This window comes from Sorex araneus, chromosome X (genome assembly GCF_027595985.1).
Source record: "Sorex araneus isolate mSorAra2 chromosome X, mSorAra2.pri, whole genome shotgun sequence".
NCBI classification, from domain to species: domain Eukaryota; kingdom Metazoa; phylum Chordata; class Mammalia; order Eulipotyphla; family Soricidae; genus Sorex; species Sorex araneus.
The window spans coordinates 233,484,608-233,501,894 of record NC_073313.1 but is presented as its reverse complement, the minus strand read 5'-3'; the positions used below and the strand labels follow the sequence as shown (position 1 = coordinate 233,501,894).

The 17,287-nt window shown below is 39.0% G+C and overlaps 1 protein-coding gene across 1 annotated transcript in view; it reads right to left on the bottom strand.

Moving 5' to 3' along the window:
* Positions 1 to 968: 968 nt before the first annotated feature.
* The window catches only part of AOX1 (aldehyde oxidase 1), an 83,524-nt gene continuing 67,205 nt past the window's right edge, over positions 969 to 17,287 (bottom strand). The window contains exons 27-35 of the mRNA XM_055120892.1: positions 13,753 to 13,848; positions 10,582 to 10,710; positions 9,842 to 9,916; positions 8,148 to 8,200; positions 6,638 to 6,752; positions 4,994 to 5,059; positions 3,062 to 3,250; positions 2,323 to 2,490; positions 969 to 1,385 (exon numbers count right to left, since the gene is read on the bottom strand). Of these exons, the coding sequence (XP_054976867.1) occupies positions 1,335 to 1,385; positions 2,323 to 2,490; positions 3,062 to 3,250; positions 4,994 to 5,059; positions 6,638 to 6,752; positions 8,148 to 8,200; positions 9,842 to 9,916; positions 10,582 to 10,710; positions 13,753 to 13,848 (942 nt within the window). The 3' untranslated portion in view covers positions 969 to 1,334. The remainder of the gene's footprint in view (positions 1,386 to 2,322; positions 2,491 to 3,061; positions 3,251 to 4,993; positions 5,060 to 6,637; positions 6,753 to 8,147; positions 8,201 to 9,841; positions 9,917 to 10,581; positions 10,711 to 13,752; positions 13,849 to 17,287) is intronic.

Here is a 17,287-nt window from a genome sequence, read left to right as displayed (position 1 = left end):
AGACACAGAAAGGCAGTTGATGCTATGCTCTTGTTACTTGAGAGTTAATCAAATCTTAATAATATTTACTCCTGGGCATCTGTCATATTCACTCGACTTAAGCCTCAGTTTCCCTTAGTTCTTAGCAACTTAAAAGGAGGGTCCTTGGCAAGGGACTTGGATGGACCCAGGGCAATCTGTAAGCTACCCTGGCATTGAAAAGGGATAGGCCAAGTGCCATAAAACTTTTAATAAGTTAAAAAGCACAGTCATGGAAAAACTCTGGCATGATCCAAAAAGAAGTAACTGGATAAGGACCTTGCTGAGGTTAAGAAGGACTAATCTGGCCTGAGGACTGCAGTCTGGGATGTATAGCGAGATGTCCCCAGGAGAGCCAGTCTTTAAGCTTAATATATCTTTTACTGTCTCCATACAAAATGACTAGAAATATTGTTAAGAAGTAAATTTAAGATGACTGTTTAAATAGATTTATACTAAGGAAAGGAGAAATATGCCCTTAGATGAAATTCTGCCCTTGGACGGATCTCCTAGCAGGATGAGATTTTTGTCCTAGCTTCTCTGGAAGGAAGGGCTTTACATATGCTGATTGTGCTACCTGACCTATGTGTAATTGCTACCCCCAACCTTTGATGTTTTGCTCTTAATTAGCTGGGAGACAGGAATAGGGAGAGTGAAACTGGATGGAGAGGGTGTAAGTGGATGGAGAGAGTGAAACTGGACAGGGAGTGTGAGACTTTGAATGAGAGGCAGTGTAAGTCTGGAATGGGGATGGAGATTGGGATAAACAGCGACTGATCACCAACCAGCTTGGCTTCTTGTGTCTATCAACAGTGGCAGCCAGCCAGGGTGGGGATACGGTTTATGACCACTGAACACATGCGCCATGTACCGACATTATTTGAACACACAGTGGGGAATGAAAAAGTGACACTTTATAGTTTGTACTACTAATAAAATTACTTAGACCATTTCCTTTCATTAGACAGTATAATTTCTGTTAGAAGATACAAGTCAAATATGAATCACAAATAAATCACCATCTTCTATTCCATTAAACTGAATGAATTTAAGGCACTGATTAATGAAGAATATCATTCTAAAAGAAACCAGTTAGTACTTACATCATTTAAAACATGACTTCTAAGTGGTTGAAACATAACTATCAAGATCTAAATGGAACATTTAAAATCAGCATTAAATAAAAGAAATATTTTATGAAATTATTTCAGAACCATGAAAATTCATCTTTGATCCTTAGCCTTTTTAAACATAGATATTGATGAGATTGCTATACTGGAAAGTTAGTCTGCTTCCTGCAGAAGTTTAAATTCGATTCATACGCATATATTCCAAGGAACATAAGATCCAGGCTCATCTCTTGGAATCTAGGATAAAAGAACAAAGTTAATTTTTAAAATTGGAAAACACTTGTGAAAGGAAAAAAATATAAAATAAGATAAAGATCACAGAACATAGTACAGCATAAATGCCACAGAAATGAGACACATGGAGGCACTCAGGTGTGGGCTAAGGATCAGGCAGGCCAGCTAAGAGAATCATTAGCTTTATGCCTGAGAAAGGACAAATAACATGTCAATATCAAGTCCATGTTTCTCCAAGGTGAAGATGTACCTGGAGTGACCTCAAGGTGAACCTGGAGTCAGGTTATAAGGAGCCAGCAGAGGAGGGATTGAAGAGAGAGGCTCCCTTAAATATAAGGAATGACCTGTTTATAGTCAGAGGAATCACTGTGCATGGTTGCCTTCCATGCACAATGAAAACCCACTGAAAATGAGGGCATGGTTAGAGCATATTTGTGAAGTTCCAGTGTCCTTTCCAGAACCACACAACAGCCAACCAATCAACCTCTCTACAAATCAACCAAGAGGGTCTGAGGCATTTGGTCAGCAACAGTGTTGCTAAGAGGATCATCCCTGCTCTTACAGTTGGAGACCAGAAAAGGGCCCACTCTAAGGCTGGAAATAGAAATAGTACAACTTTCTTGGAGTCTGAAGGAGTACAGAGAAATGGACTGTTGTTGTCACCCAGATTCTTGGCCTGAGTGTCTTAGTCTCAGATTTCTATTTCTGACATATCCTGTCAGAAGGGAACAAAATCAGGAAGGGAGATAGAACAGATGGATGAAAAAGAAAGTTCTTTCTGCATGTGGTACAAAGCCTCTCTGCAGGCTAATAAAATCCAAGGACCACATCTGTTCAAATGCACTTAGGAGTCCTAACCCTTTTTTCTGCTATGGAGAACTACTGTGGTAGATTGACACAACTTAACCACAAGTGAAACAAATAAGAATTCAGAAGGTACCATTTTTGTGAACTTGTCTTCACAGGCCATCCTAATCTTCTCTGGGGTCATCGGACTAGTTGATACCAATGGCGTGCTCAAGCCTCTCTCCCGCCGCGCTGCTCTCACTGCATCCTGGATGGCAAAGAGCACGGAACATCCCAGGAACAGTGCAGGCTCCCCTATACCCTGCAAGGAAAACATCCACTAGTTGTGACTGCCACAAACAGACACATATGTAAAAATATTTGTATATGTCAACTGTGACATATGCATCTTTTATACTTAACATTTATTTTAACCCAGTTTTCCTATTCTCAGAATTCTAGTGTAAAGAGGTCATCCTGAAGGCCAAGGAAATAGCTCAAAGGGCTGAGCACATCTGCAAGCTGGAGCCCCAGATTCAAGCCTGGGTCCTGATACATGATCTCCTGAGCTCCACTGGAGTGACCCTTCAGCTCAAAGCCAGAAGAGCAGAGCTGGGTGTGACCGACCACCATCACCACCACCACACACACACATACACACACACATTCACACACACACACACACACACACACACACACAAGACCTCAAGTGGGGAAAGCAGACGTTGAAGGTGGGAGGATTATCATTGCAAGATGAAAAACCATATATAGCCTGATGGGCATTTTCTTCTACAATCCTGTTAATAAAAACCCAAGTACTAAGAGAGGAGTACAGCTCCCCATCCCACACACATATCACATAAGTCTGCATTTAGTCACAAAGTGTGGTTTACCTTAGAGGAATACAGGGTGTTTGAGTTTTCAGTTGGAGGTAACAGAGAAACATGCAGTTCTATGGGGATGTCACAGATGGCAGGGATTTTATATTGGCTTGGACCACGAGTGTACAGGACACCCTGAGGAGAGTACTTCAGTTCTTCTATTGTATAAAGCCCCATGCCTTGAATAAATGCACCTTCAATCTTAGGGGAGAAAAAGAATTTCAACTTATAAGAAAAATACAGTAAACAGTGGCATTTCAATTTCATGCTGTTTGTTTGAAGTTTTAAAATACAGAGTTTTAAATATTTTTTAAATGGGTTAAAAGACCAGTTTAAAAGCATTTTCAGTGCATCTTGCATCTTGGAGCATTTCTCTGAAGGCTTACCCAAGAGTGTTTCTCAACATCCCATTTAATGTTAAGTTCAAAGTCAAGGGACTTTGAACATTACCACTCCATAAGCAGCTTCAGAGAGCTGATGGCTCAAACACCCTCATTGATTCTGCTTCTGAGGAGGAGGATTGACCCCTCTCTGACTCACTCATCCCCAGAGCCCAGTTTGCCAGAAAAGGCTCTTGGGACTCAAGAGACTCAGCATCTCATTCCACTATCCTCACAAGCTGACTGTTCTGACATCTGGACACATTTTTCTCACTTTTAACAGGAAAGGCCTGACGTGGGTGCTCCCGAAGCTTTTTCTACAGCTTTAAAATGTTCTCTGTTCCTACATGTCTGCATGGAGTCAATATTACCTTCCCACATTTTTTTCTTTCTGATTTCTGGGTCTCTTCTTCATATACTTCCTTTCAGTAGCCAAATTTTCTCCTGACCTACTTCTGCAATTGACATAGCCATCCTTCTCTACACAACAATAAATGAATCCAAATAAACTCTGTTCTCTGACCAGATTTCCTCCTCTGCTCAGCTAAGTCCTGTCTTGGAGACCACCAACTTGGCCTTCATTTTCTATCTTCTCCACTGTCTTGCTCCTCTGATTCAGACACTCACCATTGTCATTACTTCTCCTGATTATCAACTGTGGCATCAATGTGCACTGAATTTCAGGTCTTGCTACAGGTTAATTTCCTTCCCTCTCTTCCCACCCAGGAAGCCTTTTTCCTATCTGCTCCTGAAACCCTCCTCCACCCTTAACTCCTCCCTGAAGTCTGCTTTGACACTTTCAATCTACACATTTTTCCCATTCTCCAATCAGCGTTTCAATTAGACAATATCTCAATTTAGGTTATGTTGGAGGAAGTAAAGAGAACCATCCCTGAGGGAGAGATACATACAGAACATAATGGGGTTCTCTAAGGGGTTCCATACTGAAGTAACCTTAGTAACCTAGCATCAGAGAACATGGTTCTTTAAGGAGGCAGCTAAAGGACTTTTCTTTGTGGACATGTAGCAGCAGAGTTGTTAAGTTGTTTCTAAGAGACGCTAAGCATTTTAATACTTATTGAAAATACTTGTCATGCTTTCATCTTATCTACTATTTTAAAATTCAAATTAAAAACTGGCTGAGCACAAAAGTGGCTGCCTATCAATAACTACAGCTGTTGATGATGTTTGTCACCCAAAGTCAACTTCAAGCTCCTTAAAACTTGCACTAGCACTAGAGCCTAGTACTCAGCACTTAGCCCTGCATTCTGCTTCGAGCGCAGACAGGTGGCACTCAGTTTGTGACTACCAGTCTCAGCCTGACTCACTCAAAATTCCCAAACACAGACTGTATATTTCTTCAAATGCTACCTAAAACATCTTTGTTTCTTTCCTGTTTTTAAACAGAAATTTGAGTTCTGTAGCTGGCCTGAATAGAATGATTTTGGCTAAAGGAGAAGAAAAACAAGATGATGAATAAACTGAATGGAATGTTTTCCCTGTTGACCCCCACAGCAGTCTCGCCTTTCACAAACAGGAACAGAGGCAAATTGGTTCCACATACCTGGCCTATGTCAATGGCTGGATTGAGGCTGTAGCCGATATCCATCACAATGTCTGTTCTGATGTTCTATTAAAGAAACAATTCAAAAATTAGTACAACTTAGGCAGAAAAAGCTGAGAAATAGTTCCTGCCAGGATGGAGTTGGACTGAACCTCTCTTTGGATTATTTTATCACTCCAGGTAAAAGAAACAACAAAGATTTTATGAAGTCACAGAATTGACCAAGCATACCTTCTAAATTATATAACTACTCTTAATTAGCTTATATGATTTTTTTTCTTGGAGACAGTAGGAGAGAAAAATATTTACTTGACTCTGAGTCCAGCTGAGTGATGCAACACACTGAGTTGAATCCACGACAACATGCATAACTTAAAATGACAGAAATAGAAAAGTTCTCTGATGCTCAGAATTCTAGCTGCAAAACTCTATGGCTACAAAACAACTCCACATCCAGAGTCCAACTTGGCTGCATGAGGTTTATTTATTAAAGCCTTGACCCAGGGTCAATTCACAAAAAAAGTCTCCCAGCTGTCACCTGCTGCCTTCCAGTTTTTGTTTTTAGAGTAGAGATAAACTGACTTTACAACTTGGTAACCTCTATGTTCTCTAAAAACCTACAGAGGAGGACAGAAAGTCAAGCCAGATTGATAAAAATCCTTTTGCTCTCCAGCAGATCTATTCCTTTTTTTATACGGCATAAAGATATCTACCATGACAGAACAAATTATACTTGTAATAATCATTCATAGAATGAAGGAACCTGAGTTCTTTATTTCATCTGGGACTGTCACCTAACACTTTTCTTAAGAAAATTAGATAGTGATGAATAATTTTTCACTAAAATAAAAGTTCAGGTTCTCATCTTTTTTACTTAAAGATGCAATAAAACATAAATTTGTCTTTGATACCAGTTAGCAAGGCTGGCCAACCAAGAGACAAGTGGCCTCAGTTGAAGGGAGGGACATTGGATAGATGCTGAAATAACTCGAGTGTTTGCTTGGAGGCTGGTTTGGGAGAAGCTAAGGGATAGCAGAATCTCATTTACACTGATGATTATTTACTGTTAGCATGACTAATAAGTAGCTTCATTTACGCCAAAGACCAGAACAAGAGGAGAAACTCAGTGAATACTGAACCGGCTGTATGTGTGTGCATTTGCCTCTTTTCAAAACATGCCTTTAAAGCAGAGGATGCTCTCAAAATGATTTAAGTAGTAGGACCTGGCTGAAAAAAGTATTTCAAAAGCTGGCTTTTAACATCTTTAAACTGATTTTTGGTACCTACTGGGTGGCTGGATACTTAAGAAATCCTTTCAGATTGTCCTAAAACAGGCTCCATATAAGAGGACAGGATTGCTGGCTGTGCCATCAGGCTATAGGAAAGCCTCCCTCTAGGCTGTGCTTCCTTAAAATGCTTTTCTTCATCATTTCATTTGTAAAGGCTACAAAAATAAAGAGGAAGTCACTACTTGCTTTCCATAGAATCAGCCATACCATCAATGTCAGTGCTAAGTTTCTATTCTGATAATAGAAATCATCCTTAGACTAAGTACATAGTGTTTCTATGGTGCATCAAAAGATGAAGTATCTGGAAATTGATGTTTCCAAGTACAACATGAAAACCTTCCCAGTTGGTACTGACCTTATGACCACCAGTGAGACAGTCTATTTCAACCTCAGAACAGGCAGCTCCATATACAAAGTATTCAAAAGGATGGCCTTCACCTGTCTCCCAATTCATGTTTGATTCATAACCCCTGGAGAAAACAGAATCCTTGAGAAGTGTTGTTAAACTGTGAGGTCCCCTCATTACAGACCTATTAGAGGTTGTGCTCAATTTGTATGCACAGCAAACCAAACGAATACACTTGTACAGTGTGATGTGTCAGCACCTAATGCATGTAATAAATCTGTTGACTAAATACATATTTACTTATTTCTCATTAAATTTGCTTTGTCTAATTAAAAACACTCAATCACTCCTAACCAATAATTCTTTATGTCTGGATATTAGCTTCTTACTAATTATTCATCCTATTATCTTTAACTAACATAGGAACATATAATCCTATTGTTCTCATATTAAAGACATTCAATGTGCTTTTCATATCAAATACTACTGCAAATGTGCATAGCACACTTGCCTGTTGCCTTGTCTTTCTATCTTCAAGGTTCAGCTTTCTGTGTAAGGAATCAGGCCTATTGGCGCTGGTTTTCTGCCACCCTCTGTTTCCCACTCATCTGTAAGGATCTCAAAGGAATGCCATGGTAAAAAAAGAAGCCGGACTGCTTACTTCCATAGTATTCCTATGCTCTCTTACCCCTATTAAATGAAGTGACCAATAAAATTGTCTAGTGCTTATTCTTAACAATTAGTACCCTGGGACTCCCATGATAAGTGGTAAAATTATAAAATCAGTAAAACTCTATGCCATCCTTCTCTCTGGTGGGTTTCACTCTCCGTTGAATTAATTTGATAATTTGCTTTCAAAAGTATGTGATTCCAATGATTTCACATCTAGATAATAAATTGTTATTGTCAAATTTCTTATTTTGAGCTTAGATTGGCACAAAACTTTCTAAATCCAAAGTGTGAAATGTTGGGGCTAGAGAGAGAGAGCACAGCAGGCAGGGCATTTACCTTGCATGTGACCAACCCAAAGTCAGTCACCAGCAACCCATATAGTCCCCTGAGCCCACCAGGAGTGATTTCTGAGTGCAGAGCCAAGAGTAACCACTGTACACTCCTGGATGTGGCCTCCCCACAAAAAAGAGAATAGAAAGAAAAAGAAAGTGTGAGATGTTTTTCTCATATTGTAGTTTTTAACTTGAATTACCTTACCTTTGGGATTTAACTCATGGGAGCCACTAGGTTTCAAAAAAGGGCCAACCATTTCTGTGGGATCCAAATATTAACCCCCAGTAAACCCTCAAACACTAATTAGCATGATTTGAATTTCATTTCAGTTGTATTTTAAGTGTCTATTTTTCTCCAGAAAGCCTGTATGAACATTTGGAGTAATTAGCTGTTAAGTGTTGTTCATAGTGAGGTAACAAAAGGCATAAAATAAATTTTTGTCAATACTGGAAACAGAAGTAAAACTTCCTTACTATATACTGCTTTCCAAAACATGATTAGAAGGACTATTTACCTAAAGTATCCAGTAGCTGAAAGGCTGATGCTCTCATTAAAGGCAGCCTGTGCCTGTAATAGAAGAGTTAACATGAGATGTCATAAGTTGGTTTAAAGAAATAATTATTCAAGACTGCAATTTTAATTTCACTACACGTTAAAAGCTATCAGGAGTAGTAACTAGGAAGAAATGTGATTAATTTACTCATCATTCCCCACCTTCACACATTGGTTAACAGCCTTTGTTCATTGTATCTAACCTTGATCAGAAAGTTCCAGGGTGTGTCACACTATAGACTAAAGTAGAATGGACTTGTATGTGCTATAAATAACTTATGGAAGTCATCTGGGGATACTCAGCTTATTAGTGGATAATGTTCTGGGAAACAATGGGAGATTTAATTTGAATATCGTGTATATTCTCCAACAGTCTAAGAAGAGGGGTATGATTTTGCTAAATTGGACTATTTGTTCCAAAATTTTTCCTTATTTTGTAGTGCCCAAAGTTGATTAATCTATAAAAAAAATGGAGATGAGCTCTAAGGCCCCATGTCTGAGAAAGACAAAGATGAGAAGTGCAACCATTGTGAATAAAGTGGGCGGTACGATCACCATTCACAACAATGGAAGACTGATCCTCTTGCTAGTTTTTTCAAATCAAACTCTCAGGTAGCACAAAGGTGAGGGCAGAAATAAATATGCCCAGAAAGGACTTGAGAGTGCCTGTGAGTACAAATCATGAAGAGAGTCACAAGTCGGTGGAATAACACACAATTTCTACATAAACTCACAAAATGTTATCTACCTAGACCAATGCTTTTAATGTGATTTTCTGAAATGATCAGCATGACACATATTCCCAGCCTTTATTGATATCCATTTCATACTCTCTGGTAGTTTAGAGTGTAGAGCCTATTTAAAGCATTCAGTTGACTTGACAATATGTGTCTTCTCTTCTAACTGAACTGTAAGTAGATCTAACTATTTCCATTATATTATGGTTGAAAACATATATGTATATACATATGTGTGTATACATTATATGTGATGATTTATATTATGGTTGAAAACATATATATACATTTATGTGTGTATACATTATATGTGATGGTATAAAGATAGGTATATTCAATGATTTTCTTTCTTATTTCTAAAAATGTTTATGTGATTTTTGTTTTTTATAGAAGGATTATAGCATTGCTTCCCTCTTTTAAGAATAGTAGAACTCAAAAGAGAATAGACAGCTCTATAGCTACTATCAAGAAAATACTTAGGCCATAAGAAAAATATTAACCAACTCTTGCTCAAAATAAGAGTTCTAGGGGCTGGAGCAATAGCACAGCGGGTAGGGCATTTGCCTTGCATGTAGCTGACCCAGGTTTGATTCCCAGGATTCCATATGGTCCTACAAGCACTGCTAGGAGTAATTCCTTAGTGCAGAGCCAGGAGTAACCCCTGAGCATCTCCAGGTATGACTCAAAAAGCCAAAAAACAAAAAAAGAGTTCTAGATAAAATCATTTTTACTCTAATAAAGACTTTTCTCAAATGCAAGATTCCCCACCATACTGTGATAGCCTTTCCATATTGAGAGCCAAAGGACCTTTATTGCTTATTGTGTAACCACAGTCCCTTTAAGGTGTATCTCCCACTAATATTAATCCACACTCTCTCCTTCTACCTTCAAACATAAAAAGAGAAACAATGGTTCTCACCCAATCCTTCCAGGTGCCTTGAGGATTCTTGCTGATGATGGGTTGAAGGCGTTTCAGAAGAGTTTGACAAGCATCCTAGGGAATATTTTAAAATTAGAATTATAATAATTATTTCATGCAAACACCACTTTAAAAAGCTCATGATCTCTCATATTCTCTTATATTTAAAGGTCCTCTGGAAAAACAGAAAAGTGACTATACCTATGAGAAGGAAATCTGAAAGCATCCCTCAAGAGGGGTGACATGTGACCTGGTCTTGAAGGCATATCACTTCATAGGGACCTTATAAGTCACCCCTAGTGGCAGATCTTAACAGTAGCAAATTACCAGCCACTGTTTTAAACCCAATGTGTTCAGATCCACTTCATGGGAAGTGGCTTCTGGCAGTATGTGGCCAGAGTGAAGTGTGAAGGGACTGGGATGGAAAATCAGAGCCTCAGGAAAGCCAAAGCAAGGAGTTCAAGTCTGAATTGGCATTACACAGAGCAGAAATTTTCCGAGTAAGACTGAAATGAGGTGCTGATTAGTGAGAGGCAAGGGAGGAGAGAAGGTGGTATTTTCAGGCCAGGAGAACCCACCATGCTGCATCAGCTATTGAGTGTGGGGGAAGATGCAGTTTTCACCTGAAGGTATGGGAAGGAGATAATAGTAGGATTGATTCTCAGCATCTCCTGAGCTTCACCAAGTGTCTCAGAAGCTACTGATCTTGATCAGGTGAATGATTTGGTCATGACTTTTACCTTGACTGCTAAACCGTTGAGCTCCGCCACCACAGATCCACCAGAGGCATTTGCATTAGGAACAGTTTCCGTGCTTGTACTACGCAGATGGACATTGGATATCGGCATTCTCAGCTCACGACTGACTACCTGGGTTTTAGAGGAGAGTTCCTTTTCACATACTTTGGTAAGTCACGGACACATGCATTATGTTTTCCACATGATAGAAAGCGCAGGAAATACATAGAGCAGGGACCAGTCAGAAAAACCACAGCATCCTCTAATCAAAACAAGTTACTTTTTCTAAAATCCCTAAAGCTAGCCTGGGTCTTATGCCCTAAGCACACTTTTTAAAATTTTTTTTAAATTGAATCACCATGAGATACAGTTACAAGCTTTCATGTTTGAGTTACAATAATACAATGATCAAACACCCATCCCTCCACCAGTGCACATTTTCCACCACCAATGTCCCCAGTATACCTTCCTCCTCATTTCCCACCCTCCCCCTGCCTCCATGGCAAGCAATTTCCCCCATACTCTCTCTCTCTACTTTTGGGCATTATGGTTTGCAATACAGATACTGAGAGGTTATCATGTTTGGTCCTTTATCTACTTTCAGCACACATCTTCCATCCCAAATGATCCCTCCAGCCATTCTTGTCTTAGTGATCCCTTCTCTATTCCAGCTGCCTTCTCCTCCAGCTCACGAGACAGGACTGAGCACACTTTCATTTTATCTGACTTCCCTTTGAATAACACATCAGAAGAGGAGGTGAGATCCCAAGCCACAGATGGAAGAAATGACTTTATCTGATCTGATAGAGATGTTTCATCCATGATTCTGAAAATATTCTGAGAAAAGAGCATTTCTTGTGATAAAGAACAATAATCTTAGAGAAGCAGTCACCAACATAAGACTGCACGAGACAGAAGCTTGCAACTGGTCAACATGAGAATTTATTAGCAGGTGGTTCTGCTCCTTTTTTTTCATTTTCATTAAGTAAAGGGAAGATTTTGCTGGAGAGCAAAACAATATTACTAACTTCAGCTGATCTCAAATTCTTCTCTTTCCCATATAGCAGTGTAGCTTAGCAAAATCTGCCCACAGAACTTAGATATAGACATTGGCATTAGTTTTCTGTGGCCCAATCAGCCTCACCATCCCTACCTTCTAAGCTGGAAAAGGTCTCACCAGAAAAATTCCTCAGGTGCCTGATAACATGAAAAAACATATATATATATATATATATATATATATATATGCACACATATATTCAACATGTCTGTGACTAGGAAATTTTAAATTCAAATCAAAATCAGGCATCATCTAACCTTTCAGTATCAATATTGCAAACCACAATGCCCAAAAGGAGAAAGAGGGGGGCAGAGAAGAAAAGTACCTGCCATAGAGGCAGGTAGGGAGTGGGGATTGGGGAGGATGGGAGGGAATCTGGGAACACTGGTACTGGGAAATGTACACTGGTAGAGTGATGGGTGTTGGAATACTGTATGACTGAAATTCAATCATGAACAGCTTTGTAGGGTATATCTCACAGTGATTCAATAAATTTTTTTTAAAAAATCAGACAACATCATTCACATATCAAATTATCAGAAACAATTTTTTTTTAAATCCGTAACATGCAATATTAGTTCTCAATGTAGATTAGTACTGCATGGAAAACAATTTGGAAATACTTGTCAAATAACTTAATATATCTTGTTATTTTTTTCTGGAAATCTATTTTTTCCCTAAATAACCATTTCCTTGATCACAGGCTTATATGCAGCACTAATCACTGAAGTTTCAATAGTTGGGATTTTCAATTATATACAGGTTCCATGTAGACCATATGCAAAACCATAATTGCAAAGAATTCTTATTGAAAGTAGTATGTACTCATTCCATATGAGGAAAAATGGGGGTGCAGGAGAAAAGACAAAAAATTTCATAAAGATCATATTAGCTTCTTTTGTTTGAAAGAACAAAGACATGATGGAAAGATCCCCAAACAATTACTTTTTATTTTCCCCTGTCACTGTCATCCCATTGCTCATCGATTTGCTCGAGCAGGCACCAGTAACGTCTCCATTGTGAGACTTGTTGTTACTGTTTTTGGCATGTTGAATATGCCACAAGTAACTTGCCAGGCTCTGCCCTGCGAGTGAGATACTCTTGGTAGCTTGCCAGGCTCTCCGAGAGGGATGGAGGAATCAAACCCGAGTTGGTCCCGTGCAAGGCAAACGCCCTACCTGCTGTGCTATCGCTCCAGCCCAATTAAAAAAATTACTTTTTCACAATTTAGAGGAAGATTAATGCTAATGATGCTTTATTCTTTCACAACATATACAACAAAGTGTCAATAATCATCAGCCACTGTCTATAGGTCCTTTTCGCCACCCCCTCCCTGCGGTGTTCTGTGAGCAATTCATTTTTCAGTTCTGTTGGCAGTATCTCAGGTATTGAAGCAGTGAATACAGCTAAGCGGTAAAATTACAGAAGATTTTAAAGGTTTTTTCCTCTCCTCTTCCATAATCTCTATTGTCATTATTAAGAGCAAAATATAGAAATAGCTGGAAACTAATCTATAGTAAACAGTCTGGTGAGACAGATCTAATATGCTATGTAATACTATTTGTTCAGAGTCCTTACTGTGAAAAATGCAAGAAATAAGGTACACCAGAATTTAAACATCTTTTTATTAACCAGCAAAAGTTCAAAAAGACAACTCACTTGTTAATGCAGCCAAAGAAAAATGGCAAATGACCATTCAACTTTCTTTGTTTGATTCTACTTAAGATCTACAAAAATGATTCTGCAACTGGTTTAGAATTCTCAAGTTGCTACATCCAGACCAGTTTATGGTATTTGATAAACACCTCTTGGAAAGGGTTACAACTTGGGAAAGAGATGTTATTCAAGAAATATGGCCTGTTACTTGATGCAGCTGAGAGGGAAAAATAAAATATTACAACCCCCCCCCCCCAAAAAAGGAAAAGCAACTTAAAATTATTCTGCCACATTCTTTTAAAAGTTTATTTAACCAGTGTCCTCTGGTAGCTTATTTAAGTTTAAGGTGTCAAATCTAGATTTCTTAATGGTTTTGAAGAATATAAAATATATTTTTATAATTTTTCTCTTATAGTTACCTTAAGCAATCAACTTAACCCAAATATTTGCATTCTTACCTGAATTATCTTAGTGTGGACTCCTTGACCCATTTCAATCCCACCATGAGTTACAAGCACAGAACCATCTAGATAAACATGAACCAGGGCAGCAGCCTAAGAAAAAAAATAAAAAGAGATAAAAAGTTAACATTCGGTTTGATTAATATTATTAGTATAGGATATGTCAATGAAAATATTTTCCCTGGAAATGATCTTCTTTCCATCTCCTGTCAAGAGATGTACTTTTCTTGCCTCTCTGAAGGAATTGAGCAGAGCCAGAGCAAAAGCTGGCACCAGGGTTCAGCATTATCCCATAAGTGCCAGAATGCCTGTGGATGGCTCTGAGTCTATCTAGAGCAGGATTGAGTTCCTAAATGACTCAGCCTCATTTCAACTTTTGAGCACCCTGGTACCTTAAAGGATGTCCTTCAACCCAGGGTGAAGAAGGCTTGAGTTTTAGCAAGTATCAGGGAGGTCAGATTTTAAATGCAGGGTTGAATATAAATAGATTAAAGTAGAGGGAGAAGAATTATTTTCAAAAACACACATTCCAGGGCTGGAGCAATAGCACAGTGGGTAGGCATTTGCCTTGCACTCAGCCAACCCAGGTTCGAATCCCAGCATCCCATATGGTCCACTGAGCACCACCAAGGATAATTCCTGAGTACAGAGCCAGGAATAACCCCTGTGCATCGACGGGTATGACCCAAAAAGAAAAAAAAAACCAACCCAAAAAACACGCATTCTAGTATTTCCCATATTCTAGGTGTGTTATAGAGAATGAAAATCCAAATAAAAAAATGGTACAGATGGACAAGAACTTTTTCTCTTTTTTTTTGCTGCAAAATAGGCCAAGTCCATTCTAAATCATCTTGGCACTTTAGTTGGAAGGGAACTTGGATGTAATCTCCAACTATAACATTTTCCCCAGAAATCTGAAGAAACCAGATTTCTAACATAGAATCAGAGACTGCTGAGGTAAGAAATATCTAAAGCCTAGGCTAACCATGTTTGACAATTGATAATCATGTGCCTTCTTGCAAGTCTGTTTCTGCTGAACAAAGGGTACTAGAGCTATATCAAGGAACTGCACATAATGAGAATAGCATCTTCCCTTTGTGTCTCCAGTGAAAAAAAAATTTATGGTCCAACAGTAAATGCTTCCAATACTTCCACTGTGGTTCTAAAGGAACTGTAAGGCACACCTTTGCAGTTCTTCAACTGGGAAGATGCAACCTCATTGATATGGTCTCGGCCAGCCAGGAGTCTCTTAAAGTTCTGTCATCTGTGTTTTATGATAACTAAGTTTCTATGCAGAATAGCACAATTATCTAGTATGTATAAAGATAAGGTTTCCAGAACATTCTGGCAATGACATAGTTTCCATTCGGTAAAGATAAAATTGTTGTGTAGATTACTTAGATTATTTATTGGCAATATTGGCCAAAAGTGAAAGTCAATTGAATTACATGTTAATCACAAGGTATGTCCAAGAGAAAATCACATTCTCAGGTTGTTTTTATGATGACTATTTTTAATACCGATACTCAATTCTCCAGAAAATCAAAATAAGAACTTCATATAGTTTTCAATAAAACCTTTTATAGTAAAATTGAACTCTGTTTACTGCAAGTGTAAACTAGTGATGTACTGGGGCAAGGGGACACAGGAGTAGTACTCTTTCTCTGAGGACAAAGGCAATGTTAGAACCTTGAGAAAAGCTTCAGTCCTGATAACCATGTTCAGGAGATCTGGGAGCATGAACAGAGCGTACCTGACTGTGTGTTGGCAATCCCTCCTGGGAATTCCCTATTATTCTCCTGGCTATTTATTCTCAAAATAATGCTAAGGAATAGCATCCTCTATAAAAAAACAGAGCTGGCAGTCTCAGGATTGTACATAAGTTGCCAGGTAATTCTAGTTACAATGGCTCCATCCTAAAGTACTTCTTTCTACTCTACTGCAATATGAGTCCCCTGGAAAGAGGAAACATGTCCTAAAGCATCCATTGGAATGAAACATAGTGTTTCACATGTAATAAGTGCAAAATAAAAATCTAATAAAGGAATTTGCAATCACTTAGTCATTTGATCTGTTGCTTAAGCTGGAAGATTCTCAATTTGGCCTCCTTGGTGCTAGAAGAAATTCAAAAGTTGCTTCTGAGTGAAATTCATAGTTGGTACATATGATTGAGCTACAATTAGAATGAATTGTGCATTTCTTACATTGTATGGCCCTGCTGGCAGCAGCACTCTGCCTGTGTGTCCAGGGCAGCATTTCTATCAGAGACTGCTGATTAATTTGTTCCATGTGCTGCTGCAATCTTCTCAAGCCATTTAAAGTGTCAAATTTGGTTCTGTTAAGTGGCATCACCAGATGGTTCATTGTTAGAGCCACAAAAGATAATTCCACAAAGCTTCATCTACGACATCGGCCCAACTGGAGCATGGGAACAGATGGTTCTCCAATAGAAATTGGAGACTTAAGACTATGAAATGTAAATCTTCAGGCAATGATGACTAACATTGATGAGAAGTCTGCTTTAAGTCCCACAGATTCCCAGGACGTTCATTTATATAAACATTTGAGTTCCTATTCTGTGCCAGGTGCCATATTAAGGCAGAGTTAATGAAATACTCCGTGTTCAGCAGTGTCCCTGATTTAGGATTAGGTGGAACACAGGTGAGGTACACTTGACCCCCTCAGCTGTCAGGCTGCTGCTGCTCAAGGAGGCAGCATGGACTGAGGCACAGCCAGACAGTGCTAACGTCAAATCCATATTCTATGACTGCACAGTAGTTGGATGTTTTTGGTAAGGCAATGGAACTCAAGAGGACCATCATTTCTTATTATTGGGGAAATGCAAATTAAAATAATGAGATATCATCTCACACTCAGAGAATGGCTGTAATTTAAAAGAGAAGCAATGAGACTGGAGCGATAGTACAGCAGGTAGGGCGTTTGTTTTGCCCACAGCTGACACAGGTTCGATCCCCAGCATTGAACGAAGGAATGAAGGAATTGAACCCGGGTCATCGGCTTCAATGAGCACAAAATATTTATTTTCTCTTATCTAAGACAGAACCACACATACCCCCACAGAGGTGAAAAGGATTAAATGAAGTAGGAAATTGCAAATCACCTAGTTAGCGCCTTACCTAAAGAGAAGGTCAGGCGTTCAAACATCATCTCTCATTGCCTCCTTGATTTGCTTAGCTGCAGAATATTCTTCCTGTACAAGTTTGGGGAGTGGGGGGGTGACACCTGGTAGGTATAGTGCTCAAGGGTCATTCTTCAGAAAACTACTCAGAAAACTGTGATTGCAAATATTGAACCTAGCCTCCTGCATGAAAGCATGTGCTCCAGCCCTCTGAACCATTGCCCTAAGATTTATTCTTTAAGAAAATGTTTTAAACATAGAAACTGACCAGCTCCTGGTGGGGGAAGAAAGGATGATGATGCCAGGGGTCATCAAGAGCTTCTCAGTAGCCTTGAGTGAGAATTTGTAATGGTATGTAAAACTGGAGATAATAGGGCTCCCCGCTCATTGTTG